Source organism: Ostrinia nubilalis, chromosome 28, assembly GCF_963855985.1.
Source record: "Ostrinia nubilalis chromosome 28, ilOstNubi1.1, whole genome shotgun sequence".
Taxonomy (NCBI): domain Eukaryota; kingdom Metazoa; phylum Arthropoda; class Insecta; order Lepidoptera; family Crambidae; genus Ostrinia; species Ostrinia nubilalis.
In genome coordinates, this window is record NC_087115.1 from 837,682 (window position 1) to 857,664 (window position 19,983).

A 19,983-nucleotide genomic window follows, 5' to 3' on the forward strand; every position below is an offset into this window, starting at 1 on the left:
GGGCGTTAATACTAAATAAGTATCCAAAATAAACCAATTCAAATAAACACAAATCGCGCGCTAAACTCATCTCAATAAAAATTCAAGTGTTTGTGAAAGTGAAAGAAGAACCAAGCTTGGACCGTCCTGTGGAGTCTGCTCAATCGAAGGTATCCCATCCCATTCCTATCCCAATCTCCTACAACTCCTTTCTGGTCCTACCGAGCCGCATGGTTCATTTCCTATCCTTTACACTTACATAAAATCACAACTACACATTTTCACGCATCCGTCATTTTGACAACCCTCTAGAAAATTCTAGAAAATTCGCTCGTTTGACACATTCTTTCTGGAAAGTTCGATTCGTTTGACATTTGACACATTCTAGAAATTACTATTCGCTCAAACGTCAACTCGTTGTTTGTAAACACGTGTATTTTTTAAATTCAATCTTTTAAAATTTTATTTCAATTCAATTTCAAATTCGCTTACATACGCTACGCATTTTATTTTCCTACTGGATTATAAATAAATACGCACATCTCAACTCATTTTTTAACGCTAGCTCTCGTGCGTGTGTTTGCTCACCTACAATACAATGGAGGGAGTAAAACGCAAAATTAATTTGCTTGAAGCTAAAAAAGAAGCGCTTTTTCAGAGGGTTCAGGAACTATACGACCTCAGCCTAAAGGTCTCCGACCCTCAGATTGAACAAATTTTCATGTCTCGCATGCATTCGATTGAAAAAACAAGATCGGATTTTCTTGATACTATTGACGAACTTAATTTGTGTTATATGAAAAATGATGAGGAACTCAAACCTACATTTGCCGCACTCAACTCGTTTGACGATTTGTACTGTAACATCCTTTCGGTGCAAAGCTCCATCGCACAACTAAAGGCCAACACAGAGCGTCGCAAACAGGATTTCGTAAAAAAATTACCGCCTTTAGAACTAGTCTCTTTCGACGGAGCCCCTTCCAAGTGGCCCGTTTTCTACCAAAATTTTAAAACGCTTATTCATGAGAACACTGGTTTGTCTCCAGGTGAAAAGGCTCAATACCTTATAGGAAAACTTTCCGGAAAAGCACTTACAATTTGCTCGGGTATTCCACCGACTGGTGAGAACTATTACATAATTTGGAACAACCTATTAGAAAAATACCAAGACATAAGAGTACAAGCCTCTATGTATTTGGAACAATTAATAAACTTCAAATCGCAATCTTTAGATGAATTTTTGGAACAGTATTGCTCAGCTGAAGCTGCCTTACGACGTTTACAGATTGATGACCTTTCCGATTTCATTTTGACTCATATTGCTCTCAGTAAATTAGACAAAGACACTCTAAATTTATTTGAACAATCCATTAAGCACGTAAAAATGCCTACGTTTAATGATCTCAAGACTTTTATAAAAGAACAGAATAAGATCCATTCTTTACGCTCATCGTTTACGCAGAATAAGCCGTACGTTAATAATAAAACGAATTTCGCATCGCAGTTTAAAAACTCGAAACCGACACAGTCGTTTGTTTCTAATACAGCTTCTGGAGTAAAACCCAATCAACATTACTTCCAATCTCAACCGAATTCGCAAGGCTCATACACTCCATCCGCTGTACGCAAGAATTGTCAACTTTGTAAGACGGAACCTGAACATGCCCTGTTCAAATGCAGTTATTTTCTCTCGAAAAATGCGCCAACTCGCCACTCTTTAGTTACTAAATGTAACTTTTGCCTCAATTGTTTAGGCTTTCATAACATTAAAGATTGCAGATCTCAAAATCGTTGCTCAGTTTGCCAACGGAAACATCACACTCTTATTCATATAGATAACTTTAACGTGAATAGACCTATGACGTCACAACAGCTGACTTGCAGCGCGACGCTTTCGCCGACCGACGCGTCCATGTCCGCGCCCGGTCCGGTCACGCCGCCGTTGCAATCGATGCCAACCAACAATGTGTCTCTCTCTGCAGTCACGCCGTCGATCGCTGATGAATCTAGTACCACGGTCTTATTACCCACCGCGTCAGTGTATACTTATGACAATAATAAGACGTGTCAAAAATTACGCGTGTTTCTAGACACAGGTTCGATGAGCAACTTTATCACAAATAAATGTTGTGCGCGACTGAACTTAAAAGTCAATCCGCTACCTACCACTATTAAGGGCATAGGTCAGTCTGAAAGTGTGTCGCTAGGATATGTATCTTTCACAATTGCCTCACGCTTTGATCCCAGGTGTAAATACACAATTAACGCACGCGTCATTGATACAATAACCGATTATTTACCTAATGTAAGGGTTGACATAACCCAGTTATCGCATTTACAAGGTCTTCCTATGGCTGATGACAGCTTCGATATCCCTGCTGAAATCGATTGTTTGTTAGGCAATGAGATATTCCCGCTTCTTTTAGGTAGTAATAAAATAACTTCACCGCAATCCTCTGTCATCGCTATCGAAACCACGCTCGGATATCTCGCTATGGGACGCGCTCAGTGCTACTCAGCTCATTCACGCAATGATAACAAAGCATTCTTTTGCAATGTAGACTCGCACTCATTAGAATCACTCACGCAACGCTTTTGGGAGCTTGAAAGTGTACCTACTAAGAGACACATCAGCCCTGACGACGAAATATGTGAAAACATTTTCCAATCAACTCATTCTCGCGACGACTCTGGGACGTATACCGTTTCATTGCCATTTAAACTCGACCCATCAGAACTCGGCGATTCTTACTTTACTGCTAGGCGTCGCTTCTATAACTTAGAGAAAAAGTTAGACTCAACTCCGGGCTTACGCACTAACTATAATGAAAATATTCAAGACTGTATCGATCGCGGTTTTCTGTCAAAAGTCGAAAACGCATCGAATTCAGAGGAAAATACTCCAAATTATTATATACCTCATCATGCAGTATACCGACCAGATAAACTCACTTCAAAAACTCGAGTCGTTTTAGATGCAAGTTGTAAAACAACCTCTGGAAAGTCGTTAAATGATGTTCTTTACACTGGCCCAAACTTACAAAGTAATATTTTTGATCTTTTAATTAACTTACGCATTTTCTCAGTCGCTTTATCTGCTGATATTGAAAAGATGTATTTCTGTGTAAAGCTTGATCAAAATCACCACCCGTTTCAACGCATATTATTTCGATTTGATCCTGAATCACCGATTGATACTTATCAATACAATAGGGTTTCTTTTGGCGTTTCTAGCTCGCCTTACCTCGCTATGCGTGTCGTTCGCCAACTCGCTGAGGACGAGCGCGCGAATTATCCTATCGCCGCGTCTGAAGCTCAATCCTGTATGTATATGGACGATTATGTCTCATCGATGGACGGGTTAGAAAAAGCTGAACAATCTTACCATCAAATGGTTAAGATGTTCATGGCCGGGGGGTTTAAAATGGTTAAGTGGATCTCGAACAACCCTGAGCTTATAAATAAGATTCCCGATTCGCATAAAAATCCACAGCTCGTCGAATTTGACACTGACTCAGAAATTACGACAAAAATCATAGGCATGCAGTGGCAACCTAATGATGACGTTTTTCTTTACAAAATTAACTCTACTAACTCTGACCAATGCACAAAACGCACGATTCTTTCCGCAACCGCTAGATTATTCGACCCTTTGGGTTTGCTAGGCCCTGTGACAGCGTTTCTCAAACTCTTAATTCAAGAATGCTGGCAGCGCGAACTTGAATGGGACCAGCCAGTTCCAGACTCAATAAAAAATAAATGGAATCGGTTTGATAGTGAGATTAACTATTTATCGCAATTAAAAATACCTCGTCACATAGGAATCACCGCGGGTTGTCACGTCACTATCATGGGCTTCGCGGACGCCAGCGAAGTATGCTACGGAGCTGTAGTTTATGTGCGCGTGAGCTCTGATGCAGATTCACCCGGTGAAGTCTTTCTTATCGCATCCAAATCGCGCGTCGCGCCTTTAAAGAACATATCTCTTGCGCGGCTTGAACTGTGCGCAGCGCTGCTCTTAACAAATCTTTTATTATCGGTTCGCGATAGTATAGAGAATCGTTATCCTGTTAACTCAATTTACGCATTTTCAGACTCGACTGTCACTCTCACGTGGATACATTCTCCCGCGTACAAATTTCACACATTTGTTGCGAATAGAATTACTGAAATTAATTCGAAACTCAACGCCAAAATTTGGTATCATGTTAATGGAAATGAAAATCCTGCAGATGTAATATCGCGACCTGTAACTCCTAAAGCATTATTAAATCAATTAAATTGGTTTCACTCTCCTCAATGGACAGCTCAGCCAATCTCGCAATGGCCTATCGAGCCATTTCAAGTTTCATCTAACAGTGTTCGACTGGAAGAGAAAACTATCGCTCTTGTTTCAGAGACAAGCTCTCAATCGAACTCTCACCCTTTCGATCGATTAATTGATCGCATTTCCACGTACCCAAAATTATTACGCGCTACTGTGTACGTGTTACGCTTCGCTAAAATACTACGTTCAAACGGAGTGGTTACATCCTCTGATTTAGAACTCGCTGAACTCTATTTAGTACGCCATATACAGGCATTATTTTTTACTCAAGATATGCACGCAATTAAAAATAATAAACCCTTTAACAAATCGCTTCTCAAACTTAACCCTTTCATTGACTCTGATAATATACTTCGTGTCGGAGGTCGACTCACTCACTCTCAACTCAACTATGGACAAAAGCATCCAATCATTCTATCGCCTAAACATCGCTTCACTCAACTTTTAGTTGATTACTTTCATGTATGTAATTTACATACTGGTCCTTCACTTCTACTCAGTCTGCTTAGACAGAAATTTTGGATACTTTCCGCACGTAACTTAGTACGTCAAAGAGTGCATCAATGCAATATCTGTTTTCGTTTAAACCCTAAATCTACAAACCCTCTTATGGGCGACTTGCCATCATTTCGCGTTTCAGAAGCTAAAGCCTTTGTTTATACATCGGTCGATTATGCAGGTCCCTTCTTTATTACTCACATTCGCCGCAGAGGTGTTAAAAGCCAGAAGGCTTATATTTGTTTATTTTGCTGTCTTACAACTAAGGCTCTACACATAGAGTTAGTTTCAGACTTAAGCTCTGATCTATTTCTCGCCGCTTTTCGTCGATTCATTTGTAGAAGAGGCCCCGTTTCCATGATATATAGCGACGGAGGTACTAACTTCATTGGCGCTAAACGCAAGCTTGACGAAATTTACGCTCTTTTGGAATCTGACTCTCACAAAAATTATTTAAGTTCACATTTGGCTGAACAACGCATTAAGTTTCTTCATAGTCCACCATATGGTCCGCACTTTAACGGCATCACAGAGATAAATGTTCGTTATGTAAAAACGCATCTTTATAAAGTTATTGGTCTTCAAGTGTTAACATACGAAGAGTTCAACACTGTACTTGTACAAATAGAAGGCTTATTGAATAGTAGACCATTGTGTGTTCTTAGCTCTGACCCATCTGATATATCCGCTCTCACTCCCAATCACTTTCTCAATATAACTCCACTGAAATTCTTACCAGTAGAGAATGTCTCTGATATTTCTGACAATCGGTTAACGCGTTATCAGTTAGTCAATAAATTAGTGCAAAGCTTTTGGCGTCGCTGGAGTCAGGAGTATTTAACTTCTCTACAACGCCGTGAAAAGTGGAATACGGTGACCAAACCGATAGATGTGGGCTCTGTTGTTGTTATAAAAGATGACAATGCGCATCCTCTTTGTTGGCCATTGGGTGTGGTTGTGGAAGTATATCCCGGAAAGGACAAAATCATTCGCACCTTAAAGATTCGCACTGCAACCGGTACTTATGTTCGGCCTGTAGTTAGAGTTTGTCCCCTTCCTTTACAGTAACTCAAATAATGTTCTTAACTTTATTTTAACCTTAACTTTAATTTAACACAACTTTAACGCTAATTTAACTCGTTTAGTTCTCTCTAACGCATGTTTTTTTACGTTTTTAACTTTTTTTTACAAACGCTACTCAATCTAGAGGAAGACCTCTAGGCCGGGGGAGTTGTACGCGCCAGCATTAAAACCTCATACATTTCAAACTCATGTCACACTGTTCTATCACTCATTCTGACAGTCCTTTTCCTATCCTCTCCCTCCCACCTTCAGTCTCGCTCTCGCATCGCAACGCGCCGCTTCGCCTACCTATCTGGGCGTTAATACTAAATAAGTATCCAAAATAAACCAATTCAAATAAACACAAATCGCGCGCTAAACTCATCTCAATAAAAATTCAAGTGTTTGTGAAAGTGAAAGAAGAACCAAGCTTGGACCGTCCTGTGGAGTCTGCTCAATCGAAGGTATCCCATCCCATTCCTATCCCAATCTCCTACAACTACAGTTAATTATTATTCCTAAATATTACGATTTTCCATTAAAGAAGAATAACAGTGCTGTTGGAACAATAAACCTTGATTGCGACGATAATCGACCGAGCGTGTATAGAAATACGCGTGTGCTCACAGGCGCGTCACGGCGCGTGGCGGCCTTGACTGATTTGCAACTTGAAGTTGTCGCGCGCTGTAGGTAATTATCTCGGCCGGCATAGGCGAGTGACGGAGGCCTGCTAAAAGTACCAGGCTCCTATAGATGCTTACGAGTAGTCAGTCCGCACGATCTACCACAACCGCGGAGTTACTTCAAAGCTTCGAATGTTGCCATCCCTCTCACGCAAACCGAGTTGCCAGCATGAGCGACAGTGACAGAGAGACCCGATACGTAACCAGCGTTTCGGAGTAGCCCTGCTGGTTCCCACTGCGCCAGCCTCGGGCTTGCGCTCCCGCCGGGACAAGGGTCTGTCAGGCTGCGAGCGGGAATGGTGCTGTTGGGAGCTCCCGAGGGAGACGCCAAGCCGGTCAAGTTTGGCGCTTGCGTGGGCGCTTGCAAGAGCAATGACCAGGTGAGAGTACTAGGCTCCCAGAAATACACATAGGAGGTATCACAGGTTCAGCTATAGAAGCCCTAGATGACTGCCAAGTGAGTGGGCGCTTGCTAGAGCAATGATCAGGTGAGAGGTACTAGGCTTCCATAGCTAAACAGGGGGTTCACAGCTTCAGCTACAGAGGCTCTAGTCTAGAGGTGGTCATCAGGTGATCCGTTTGCTCGTTTGCCTCCTATCACATAAAAAAAAAAGAAAAAAAAAGATGACTGCCAAATGACAGAGAAGTAGCTAGAGGTACTAGGCTCTCATAGATGCTTAGCCAGCAGTTTTACAGAGGCAGCTGATGACTGCCAGCCAAGAAGACCAGACCATCATATTGGATTTCATAGCCAGGAGTCACTTCATCATCAGGAGTTGGAGATATTCTGGTAAAAGCGTGGACAGCACTCTTAAAAGTACCAGGCGCCCATAATTGAGAAAGAGCTCTCATTGCAAACAACTACGTTTCGTAGCACTATGTAGGGCAAAGACCTCAGATCATAGAAAGAGAATAGATATGAAGTCGCGCGTAACTACAACGAGAACCAGTGTCCCCACATTTCCCCCACCACAGCTCCCACACACACATTCAACTGTGTAAAAACAAAGCGACTGAGAGTCTACGACAACATGTGCAACCGGCTTAAAAGTGCTGTGATTGGCCAGAAGGCGTGCCTTATGGCCAATCAATGGCCGCGTGACGTGACGCACACTTTGAAAAAAGCAATTAGAGAGAAGAAAGATAAAATGGAGTCGATAAGATATCGATACTTTAAATCCTGGGGGCAAGGCTCGAAATTGGTTTAAAAAATGCTTGTATGAAAACCTTTTTATTATTATACGTTATTATTATGTTCTTTAACGATTTTTGCATAAAGGAGTCAGTTCCATTTTGTATGGACGAAAAACTCAGAATCAATTATTGGGACTAAATGAAGTTACCTTATATTAATTTACCCCAACCAAAGCTCAATGTCGTTATCGATGGAGTATAGAAGTTATAGACTGACAAAGTTTGTATGAAAAGTCATGGGTTAAGTAGGTACTTGCGATTTTTACCAGTATTTACAATATTGGTAATATATTATTATTTACTTTAATAATAATAACAGGATCACTGTAATTATTATTAACTACTATCGCGCATTAACTTTTTAATTATGGCGAAATTCGTACCGCCTATGTTTATCGAAAATAATGCCTATATTAGGCTTTCAACTAGCTCTTATAGTAATTACATAGTTGACAAAAACAATAACAATAGTAGAAGGGATTAGTAATAATCCCTTCTACTATTGTTATTGTTTTTGTAAAAACTTAAAAATCGCAAGCAACTAATGATTTTTTCATTCAAAATTAGAAAATAGAAAATAATAATTTACTTCTATTTATCGATAATAGGAAACCGTATTAGAACACGAGCCCTGCACTATGTTACGACCGGCACATGCGGCCGTACTGTGTATTTTCACGCGTCAGTGGATATCGGAAGAAATAAAATACATTGCGCAGTAGTTACGCATGACATAAAGTGGTTGCTAACTAAATCGTCAATGTACAACGTGTTTGAATTTTTATCACCACTAATTTCGATATCGCAGTAAATGTCACGGCACTGAATTCGTTCGTAAAAATGTTTAGTTTTTTTTATTTATAAGCAAAATACCAATGGATTTGCAATACTTACATGTGGTAAATGACTTCATTGTTCCTGTAGTTCTTCGTTTCACTTATGTTATTGCACGTTACGACGCATTTTCCAACAATATCGGAGAACATTTCCTCAGTACGACTGAATCGCGACTAACCTGGCGTCGCGGGCGATGTTCGTTTCTGGGCATATCGCGGAGACACGCGCCACGCCCCCGTTTCACATCTATTCCCTTCTATGATCTGAGGCAAAGACAATGCATATATATGTTTCATCAAATAAGCATCTCGGTGAAGGTCGTTGTATAGCGGGATCTTATACTAATACTACGAGTCCGTAGCACAATGCGCGCTCGTAGCAGTACCGTAGCAGCGATTCCATACTCGTACTACGAATCGCACCACTAGAAGTAGCAATGTAGCCATCCCTCTCACGCATACCGAGATGCCAGCATGAGCGACAGTGACAGATAAACCCGATACGTAACCAGCGTATCGGAGTAGCCCTGCTGGTTCCCACTGCGCCAGCCTCGGGCTCGCGCTCCCGCCGGGACAAGGGGCTGTCAGGCTCCGAGCGGGAATGGTGCTGTTGGGAGCTCCCGAGGGAGACGCCAAGCCGGTCAAGTTTGGCGCTTGTGTTGGCGCTTGCAAGAGCAATGACCAGGTGAGGAGTAGCTTGAGGTACTAGGCTCCCATGAGTACACAGGAGGCATCACAGGTTTGGCTACAGAAGCACTAGATGACTCTGTAAAATGACACTTCTTCCACTCTTCAAAGGAGAGAAGTAGCAAGAGGTACTAGGCTCCCATAGATGCTTAGGAGGTAGCAGGCAGCCAAGAAGACCAGACCATCGTATTGGATTTCATAGCCAAGAGTCACTTCATCATCAGGAGTGGGAGATATTCTGGTATAAACGTAGACAGCACTCCGCAAAGTACGTGTTAAATCCGTAATGCGCGCTCGTAGCAGTACTGTTAGCATCGTAGCAGCGACTCGTACTACGAGTCGCGCTGGTAGAAGTAGCTAAAAGTACCAGGCTCCTATACATGCTTAGGAGTATTTCAGTCCGCACGATGTAACTACCGCGGGTTACTCCAACAAAACACATTGTCCAAAGTGTCTAATGTTGCCATCCCTCTCACGCATACCGAGATACCAGCATGAGCGACAGTGACAGATAAACCCGATACATAACCAGCGTATCGGAGTAGCCCTGCTGGTTCCCACTGCGCCAGCCTCGGGCTCGCGCTCCCGCCGGGACAAGGGGCTGTCAGGCTCCGAGCGGGAATGGTGCTGTTGGGAGCTCCCGAGGGAGACGCCAAGCCGGTCAAGTTTGGCGCTTGCGTGGGCGCTTGCAAGAGCAATGATCAGGTGAGACAAGTTGGGAAGAGTACTAGGCTTCCATAAGGACACAGGAGGTTTCACAGCTTCAGCTACAGAAGCCCTAGATGACTGTAAAATGACACTTCTTCCACTCTTCAAAGGAGAGAAGTAGCAAGAGGTACTAGGCTCCCACAGATGCTTAGGAGGTAGCGAGCAGCAGAACAGAGGAGCCACTCAGGAGTTGGAGATATTCTGGTAAAAGCGTAGACAGCAGTCGAAAAAGTACCAGGCGCCCATAGTTGCTAAAGAGATCGTCTATCAAGCACTATGAAGGCATGTGCTACGAATCCGTAGCACAAGACGTGCTCGTAGCAGTACCGTAGCCTCGTAGCAGCGACTCGTACTACGAGTCGCGCTGGTAGAAGTAGCTAAAAGCACCAGGCGCCTATAGATGCTTAGGAGTAGTCAGTCCGCACGATCTAACTACCGCGGGTTTACTCCAAAACACATTATCCAAAGTGTCTAATGTAGCCATCCCTCTCACGCAAACCGAGATGCCAGCATGAGCGACAGTGACAGATAGACCCGATACGTAACCAGCGTTTCGGAGTAGCCCTGCTGGTTCCCACTGCGCCAGCCTCGGGCTCACTCTGGGCACGACATCAAGTGCTTCATCGACTGGAGAACAAAACCGCACCTTTTTGTTCCTTATATAAATAATTTATTGTTTATTGTTCCAGGCGAAAGAAATAGTGCTAAACCATCAACAGAACGCCAAAGACAAGAAAAATCGCAAGAACGTTCGCCGGAAAAACAAGAACCTACTCCAAGACCTGGCCAACGTTGAGAACTGCCTGACCAAGGCCATAGACAACGACCAGAACATCTACAAGTCGGACAGCGAGAGCGTGGACAAGATAGAGGATGTTTATAGGTGAGACTTATGCCCAGAACAGACGGTGAAACGCAACTGCAACGAAACTGGAACTTTCTGATGATTCTGATGAATGAAACTGAAACTAAAAGTTTCTCTCAACGGACGCTATGGCAGAAACTTAGATGCAACTCAAAAGTAACTAGCAGTTGCAGTTTCGTTGCAGTTGCGTTTCACCGTCTGTTCTGGACCTTAGCTCTTGAGTGGCGACCACTAGCCGGAAGACGTAGCGTGGGCAGGCCTCCCACTAGGTGGACCGACGATCTGGTGAAGGTCGCGGGAGGTGCCTGGATGCGAGCGGCGCAGGACCGTTCATTGTGGAAATCCTTGGGGGAGGCCTTTGTCCAGCAGTGGACGTCTTTCGGCTGAATCAAATCAAATCAAATCAGTGAAGCGAACTAACGAACGAGACTTAGCTATGGGATAGCCCGCGGCTTTGCCCGCGTGTTTTTACCTCAGACTTTTTGCGTATTGCTTTTATAATTATAAGTCTAGCTTAACACAGTCACTGCTTGAGGTATGGGACCGACACGGGAGGGGTCACATTTTCGCCATTTCAATTAGTTTTCGTATAGAACGTGCAGCGAGAGTTGATCAACACAAGCATAGATCTGTGTACGCTCGTCGCGTTAACATCTTGCGTAGTCTCACTGACAAGTGTTTTCTGTCTCGCTTGCACACTTTATCAAGAGCGAGGTAATAAGTGAATTCAAATTTCAACTTGAATGTGTAATGTGTTAGTTTTTATTCAATAAACAATAATTTTATAATATATTTACATAAACTTAAAATTGTGTAATGTAATGTGTTTTGTTTTGTAATAAAATATTGCATCAGTGTCAGTATGCGTTCGCCTCAACTTTCATTGCGCGACCTATACATGCTTAAGGCCCGGTTTCCACCAAAGCAGAGCGGAGCGGAGAATTGTTTTGAACAACCAATCAGATGTCATTCAGTTAGGATGAAAATCTAAATGGTTATTCAAAACATTTCTCCGCTTTTCTTGGTGGAAATCTTACTTAGTTTGGGGCTAGATCGCGCTGTGTAAAAGTTTAATAATATTTGTTTATCTATTTTTTCTTGTAGATCTGACAGCGAAGGCGAGAAGGACAAATCAGACGGGGAGTGCACCTGCCGAGATGCGGTACTGTTGGAAGACCCCAATAATCCTAGGGGGTGCATATTCTTCCAGGTAAGTTCAAATTCAAATGTTTATTCAGTACATAGGCCCTTTCCAGGGATATACACGTCCCAAATATAGCTTGCCCAGTAGGGACACAATCAACAAAACAAGATTTTAGTGTATCGCGTTCCATTTCAACTAAAATAAAGAAACACGGGTCTCAACGGGTTGGATTTTCTGTAAGCTTTCAAGCAGCTTTCTAAATAAAGAAATCCGTCAACAAAAACATATCAATATCAACGAAATTGCCTACAAAAAATGTTGAATGTTGACATGTTTTTGTTGATTGTGTAAGAAAATACGCGCTGGAGACCCAGCTTAGGCTGCGTTTCCACCAACCATCACTAAATGAAGCGATTCTATTGGTTCTCCCTCGCTACGCATCCTCGCACGTATCTGGTGGAAACGCAGCCGTATTGTCGTCACAGTGTGTCTAGGTGTGCGATATCATAAAAGTACTGAACAGATTTTGATGAAATCTTTACCGCTCCCAAGGTTAAGTTTTTACTTACTTTTGTAAGCAAACATTATTATTTTAATAGTAACTAAAGTATGTGATTATTTGTACAGGCGTCAGTGCACGTGCTAAGGCACTCTACAGCGATTTACCCCGGTTTCCAATGCACGGTGCACGTTGGAAACGTGCGACAGACCGCTATCATCGAGGTAAGCGTTACAGACAGGGTGTGTGTAATATTAGACCAAAACTTAACGCTTGAAAATAATTTATTACATACCTACTAACATTTGAAAAAAAAATTAAATGTTAAAATATTTTTCTATAGTCTGGTAGTAACTAGGCGAGCACTTAATAAATAAATAAATTTGAGACTTACCCTTAGTTGTTGAACACTGTTTTAAAATGACATTTCCATACTAAACATCACTTTAAAACACTGTTCAACAAGCGAGTTTTATTAGTAAGGGGGTTAGGGTTGATTTTTCAACCGTCAGATATCTTTTATCAGAAGAATAAAATTTACATTTTGACACATTTCCCATACAGAAACAATCAATAGGCCAATTTAATTTTTCAGATAAAAGATTCGATTATTGAAAAATCAATTCTTAATTCATTTTAACTATTTTCAAATATGTTCCCAGGGCATCCTGTCCCGCAATAACGAGGTGCGAGCGGGAAGCGGCGCGTCGCTCGTGTTCCGTTTCACGCGCAATCCTGAATACCTGGTCACGGGCCGGCGGCTGCTGCTTACGGCGGGACAGGGGACCAGGTATGGATCACTTTGTACTTACCATGACCTTATATCGAACATACAGGGTGTCCCAAAAACAATGGATAACCCTGTAGCCATCGATTAATTTTGACCCTTATAAAAATATCACCGTTTTCAAGTTCAAAACGGTGATATTTTTATAAGAGTCAAAATTTTGAATGTTTTCTTTGAGTATAATTTTATGTCTACAGTATAGAGAGTACTTTCCCTCCAGGTGGCATAACAAAATTCCAACCTGTATAGGCCCTTTTCAGGACATTTACAATACACATCAAATTTTAATAAACCTTGCCTTACCACGACTTCGGGACAACATTTCAACTGGTGCTAAGAAGTGGCAGACTCAGTCACCTCTGTCAGCTTTTTGATACCTTTAATGGCTACTATCAAATACCAATCAACAAAAATGTTAAAGATTTTGATTAATATCATGTAATTTTTTTGTTACAGAGGCATTGGGAGAGTGACGCAAGTATTCCCCTACGTCCCTTGAACGACAAAACTTAACATGTCAGGAATAAACTGAATTATTATTTTGCCGATCGGCACTGTATCTCGACGATATAATCATATACACTGATATTTTCACGAACATCTTTTTAGAATAATAAAAACTGACGTTAAAATACATTTTAATTAATAAAAATAGGCACAATTTTAATTAAAAGGATAAGATTTTTTTGTATTAAAAATGCAACGATTTTAAATGTTAGTACACTTAGGTCAAATATTTAATCCCCAAAGTAGATTCTTTTCATATGATACTAAATAATTAACGCTTGTACTGCTGAAACTTTTCTACTAGATATCACATTATACTAGATAGCTAAATATTTTCAAGGTATTGTCTTGGATTTATACACTATTTAGATATGTATAAGAAATTCACGAATTTCACTTGACGAATTGCTAAAATAGCAAGATTAACTCGTATTATAGAAACCTAAATATTATAAAGGTACTTGAAAATGAAGATGTTGTGTGACTTGTGTGTACTTATTGTTTTCTTTATTATAAAACACAAAACTTCTCGGTTAAATAAAAAAATATTATAATTATTTGAAAAACATTTAAAAATGCAAATTATTATGTTACGGAAAGATGTTTGTTTGATTCGTTAAAAAGGTTTGGTTAAAATGAATGTTATATTATGTTTTATGTTCAATTCAAATTGTCTATGACATTTGTCCAAATGTTTTATTTGCAATACTTTTATTTACTTCAAAATATATATTTACAAAAAAACTCGTTATAATAATATTTTCTTCACTAACCTAAAAATTAAGACATGTTTGAATTGTGATTTGATTAATTTTCTTTTTTATTTCTTTTCTTTGTTGTCTTGTCAATATGTTTAATATTTCTTTAGTCCAGTACAATTTCTAATTAAGATCTAAATTATTAATATTTCTAGTACTTTTCTAATCGGAACACGTTCCTTGAATTATTAATAACAGTCTAGTATTTTTTAATTTATTATGCTTGAAAAACCATATCTGACGATATGAAATCTATCTGTCTCTTTCACACACTAATATCCTGCCACGAGTGAGAGGGTAGTAGAGATAGGTATAGAAAATTTCAAATAATGCAAATTTACTACTCGATTTCGAGTAAAGGACGTAGCACACTTATCAACCCGGAAAGGGATCTTAAGGCGATTAGTGTCCTCAATCCGCGCCAAATGGGCATTTTGTAAAGCCTACTCCTCTTTTACTGCTGGATAGAAATAGTTGAAAAAAATATATGTTCTACAACAGTTCAAGGACTACATTTGTGACGTTTGAATTTTCGCTACGTCTCTTTGTTTTGGATTAAAAAAATAAATACGGGACATCGATTTTTTACTTAAATTCCCTACTCCTCCAAAACGGCTATGTTAATTTAAAAGATTTTTGCACGAATAGATTAGGAATTCTTTAATCTTTAAATGACACGTTGCGTTTTTCAATCGAACATTACTTTAATTCATAAATTTTACTTTTGATAAATTCCGAACGTTTTGCTGTTGAGGGGGCCTTCGCGGGGTGCGGGCGGCAGTCGGCCGCTGGCCTTCAGACGGGGAGGTTGTGTCACTCGCTGCAAACTGACATTAGCGATCAAAATGAATTTTTTCTTTGGCTGAGTTGCACCACCTGACGTGACCTAACTTTGACCGTAGCTTTGGCGATAACCGGTGTTTTTTGTATGGAGTTAGACAGACTTTTGACGCTTGTCAAAGTTGAAGTAAGATGGTGCAACCCAGCTTTTGTTTTCGACAATAGATTTTATGTCAGAATTGTTCATAGAGTACGTGCAGTCAGATGATACAATTGAATTATGACGCGCTCAGACGCTATTTTCTACCTGAATAGAATCTATTAGTGTAAAAAAACTATAATTGACTCCAAAACAACTGCACTAGATGAATACAAGTAGAAAAATTATTACGTTATTTATTTACTAGGCCTTTGCAATCAGTATCCAAATTAGGAGCTAGTCAGAATCTGTAACTTAATCGATTTACGTGAAGAAAACAATTTATATTTTCAAAACGTTTCTTCGCGAAAATACCACAATTAAAAATAACACCTGTAACGCCCCTGGGTCTGCGGGTGTCTATGGGCGACGGTAATCATTTACCAACAGGTGATCCGTTTGCTCGTTTGCCTCCTGTCACATTAAAAAAAATTAAGATAAAGTGATATTGAATTGTTCTATTAGAGCTTATTAAAAAATTTGGATACTGACTACAAAATTAGCCATTTTCGGAGTCGGTGGCAGCCTACCTTTTGGTGAGTCGTTTTGGAGTTGGTTTTAATTTTTAGTGAAATTAATCTATTTCATGCCTTTAGTAGACTATAGGTACTCAGTAGACCTTGTTGTTGCCACTGAAGGTGCATAGGTACACAGTACATTGATACCATATTTTTCATGTTAAGTGCAAATAAACTTCCCTAAATTACCAAACCATGAAACGTACCTATATTATTAAAAAGTTTCGCAGATAATAACTGAAATCCTCTTATAAGGTGATGAATTTTAGGAGCATGTCATGAAACCAAAATTATTAGCATACAAGAGCTTGTTTTAAAAAAAATCTTTTTATTTATGATGGGGAATTTACTGCGGCGTAGTAGCAGAAATTTTCCGTTTGTAGATCGTAATAATTTCGAAGAATAGGGATGTTTCGTGGATAAAGCAAGAAAGTAGCAAGAGTTTGAATTAGTCCGTCGGTGAACTTACCAAAAACAAACTCTAAATGTATTTTTCACATTTTTAAACTTATGAAAATTTAAAGAGATGAAGCGCACCAAAGTTCAGAAGATGAGGCACATGACGTCAAGGCATGCTTAAAAGGCAAGGCATTCTTCATAAGTGACACAGAGAGAATGACAATAGACAAAAGCAGAAACATTTGCTTTTTTAGGCCATAGACAATACTAGGTACTAATGCGTTCCAATAGGGATGATGACTGGGTAATGAAATCGAAATTCTATTTAGTCCGTCAGACAGATAATTAGAAAATATTAGACTCATATTTTTTATTTTTTTCCATAATCGAATAATTACAGTATTATATTGAGTTGAAATCTCGCGTGACGTCACATTTGAGTAAAACTTCTACTCAAGCGTGGCGTATCGCGCCATTTCAACTCGATGTAGCACTGTTAATATTTAATTATGAAAGAAAATAAAAAAATTGAGTCTAATATTTTCTAATTATCTGTCTGACGGACAAATAATTGAAATTTTGTCATCTAGCCTAGTTATCGTCAGGAAGTTGGTCTAACTAATTCAGCTTGCAAGATTCCACCCGAACAAACATTTATGTAATTACCTACATACATCATAAATTGCAAGCTAAATAAAAGCTTGAAATAAAGTCGGGTTTGTTCAAATTTCGAGAACGACTGAACCGACAAAAGCATTAGAAAATTTACGAAAAATAAAATAAAATTTTATCCCGTACAAAATGTTCATGGATTTTGTTATTTTTATTAAATACCTTTACGCCTGAGTTAAATGACACCGACATCAAGGTTCATCAATTTAAGTTTAAAATAATAGGCAGTGTAATGTATGAAGAAAGAGCTTCTATTCTGTATCTACCTATGCCCGTGTATTTTTGATCGGTGTCAAATCGGAGTTTTTGGTGCGGGGTACGCGGGTGTTGCTCGCGGCGTGAAGGTCAAACGCCCAAGGTCATTGAGGACTCTAATCGCCTTAACCGTATCAACTCGAGGCGGTCAGTATTCTTTGTATGAAAGCCCATACTGCAACGCACGCATCGTAACCTAACGTAAACGCCTCGCCTCGCAGTTGACAGCGCGCGAAAGGCGATACCAGAGTAAATACAAATGAGTAGGTCATCTTCATAGAAACGCCCGAGCGCGGTTTGTATGTGAGCGCGCCAATACGTATGCGGCGCGCACGCACACACTGACAAAATTCAGCGCACCTCCCCGCTAATCCCCGCTAAATTTTGTCAGTGTGTGCGTGCGCGCCGCATACGTATTGGCGCGCTCACATACAAACCGCGCTCGGTGCGTTTCTATGAAGATGACCTACTCATTTGTATTTACTCTGGCGATACGGTGTTGACCCCTTTCCGAGTTGATAAGTCTGCTATGACTAATAGTGAAATAAGTGTTTAGTTCAAAAGGTACAATACTTGCTTTAAAAGTATTTTAAAACGGATGATCTTCACAAACATAGTTTTATTTAGTTTTAGGTAATTTTGGTAGTTTTAATAGACACGCTTGACACGCCTAATGTTTTTACATTTTCTTAACGTTTTGTAACTTGGAAGGACTTTTGAACTTTTTAAATGTCAAAAAGTGCTCAAAGTAGTGAATTATATCTAAATATAATACCTAACTAAAACCTACTTAATGACAAAAACACTTTCTTGAATTTCATAAGTGATACAAAATATTTATGTCGACATTATCGCCGTAGAATTTAAAAATAATAAACACAGTCTTGTACAATCAACTTCAAATAGTTTGTGACACCCAAAGTGGCCGAAAAATGTTGACAGCAACCTTATTTCAATTGTAACAAAGACGTGTTGCGAACTTTTTCGCTACTTTGGATGTCACAAACTATTAGACGCTGACTGTATTCTTACCAAACGATAATATTATATTATGATATGTAAACCATTTATATGTACCATCAGCAACAGTGTTAACTATCCATTGCCTGTCATGTCGTCTCGTTCTATCGCAAAGAATCACCATTTGATGAGAGCGAGAGCAAAAACGGACAGGTATAGTTAACAGTGTGGCTGTGTGTACTGCAATCTATAAAATGAAATAATCTATATTACAATCAACTGCACACCATGCTTTAAATTTTTATACCTAGAACCTATGACAACTACATAAGGTACGGTTTGGCTTGATATGCAGTCGGTTGTATAAATTTTAAAGATACCCACAATAAATATGATAACTAGTACTTCCACACAATTTTAATGTATTTTGCACCGTTGATGGATGATAATAAATAAAATAATTGATGGAATAAAATTCGTTTCATTTAGTTGCAAACTGCCAAATGAAAGAAAAATATACCACGAAGAACGAAAAATTGATTTCGCGGATCAAGAACAACTTTTAAAAACACAAATAAAAATCGACGTTTTTCTCTCAACTATTTCATTTCTATAGTTCGCGCAACGAGTGTTGAGACCAACACATACTATCATCATCATATCAGCCACAGGACGTCCACTGCTGAACATAGGCTTCCCCCAATGCTTTCCATGTTACCCGGTTGGTAGCGACCTGCGTCCAGCGCTTTCTGATGTCGTCGGTCCACCAACACATACTAACACTGATGTAATATATGAATTCAGGGGGCTTAGTGTGAGTTTACATCAAACTTATTCGATATCGAGTGCGTCAAAAAATGTATGAAAATTTTAGTTCTTAAAAGTTTCCCGCTAGGGGCGCTGTACAATCCGTCATACATTTAATGCCTTTTTTTACGCAACGTTTGATGTAAACTCACACTAAGCCCCCAGAATACAAATCGGTCAGAATACGCAAGACGTTAGCGCAAAGGCCCAGTTTTTTGATTCTTAGTTAAAATAACTAATTGTTAAATTTTGCTACTAATTGTTAAATATTAACAAAATGTATACTAATAGTTAAAAAACGTGAGAATAAAATAATAGATACATTAACTTAAAATGACTTAAAAAATGTACTAAAAGTCACGCTAACCATTGTTCGAAAAAAATTTTTTTCTGATATTCAACCACTTGTCATTCGACATCTCTCAAATTTGACCATTGGATAAACGAATCAAAAAACCGGGCCTAAGCTTATACAGATACATAACGATCAATCCGTTTGTTCCCGTTGGGTCACACCATTTTGTGTAACACTGTTACCCATTGGTCAAAAAATTACCGATTAGTAACACTGTTACTCAAGCCACATCTTTTTTTCCCTTTGAGTAATAGAATAGTGTCACTCAATAAAACACTAAGTAACACATTCTTTTAAAATCATTGTTAATACATAATACATCGCCTCATCTCTTGCTGCGCGACCTATAGTGTCAAATATGCAAAAAATATTCGGTAAATGTATGAATTTTACTTTACCCAATTCATTATCTTAGTAAACATTTTCAAAGGAATTTAATAAAAGTAAAACACATTTAAACATTTTATTTATAACACAAATCTACAATTCCACGCTAACATCCAA

The 19,983-nt window shown here is 39.5% G+C and overlaps 1 protein-coding gene across 1 annotated transcript in view; it reads left to right on the plus strand.

Moving 5' to 3' along the window:
- Positions 1-13,768, plus strand: part of LOC135085167 (uncharacterized) — a 41,989-nt gene extending 28,221 nt beyond the window's left edge. Inside the window, exons 20-27 of the mRNA XM_063979922.1 lie at positions 6,770-6,929; positions 9,092-9,264; positions 9,812-9,971; positions 10,664-10,857; positions 11,944-12,049; positions 12,611-12,706; positions 13,145-13,272; positions 13,726-13,768. Coding sequence (XP_063835992.1) covers positions 6,770-6,929; positions 9,092-9,264; positions 9,812-9,971; positions 10,664-10,857; positions 11,944-12,049; positions 12,611-12,706; positions 13,145-13,272; positions 13,726-13,768 — 1,060 coding nt within the window. The remainder of the gene's footprint in view (positions 1-6,769; positions 6,930-9,091; positions 9,265-9,811; positions 9,972-10,663; positions 10,858-11,943; positions 12,050-12,610; positions 12,707-13,144; positions 13,273-13,725) is intronic.
- Positions 13,769-19,983: the final 6,215 nt, after the last annotated feature.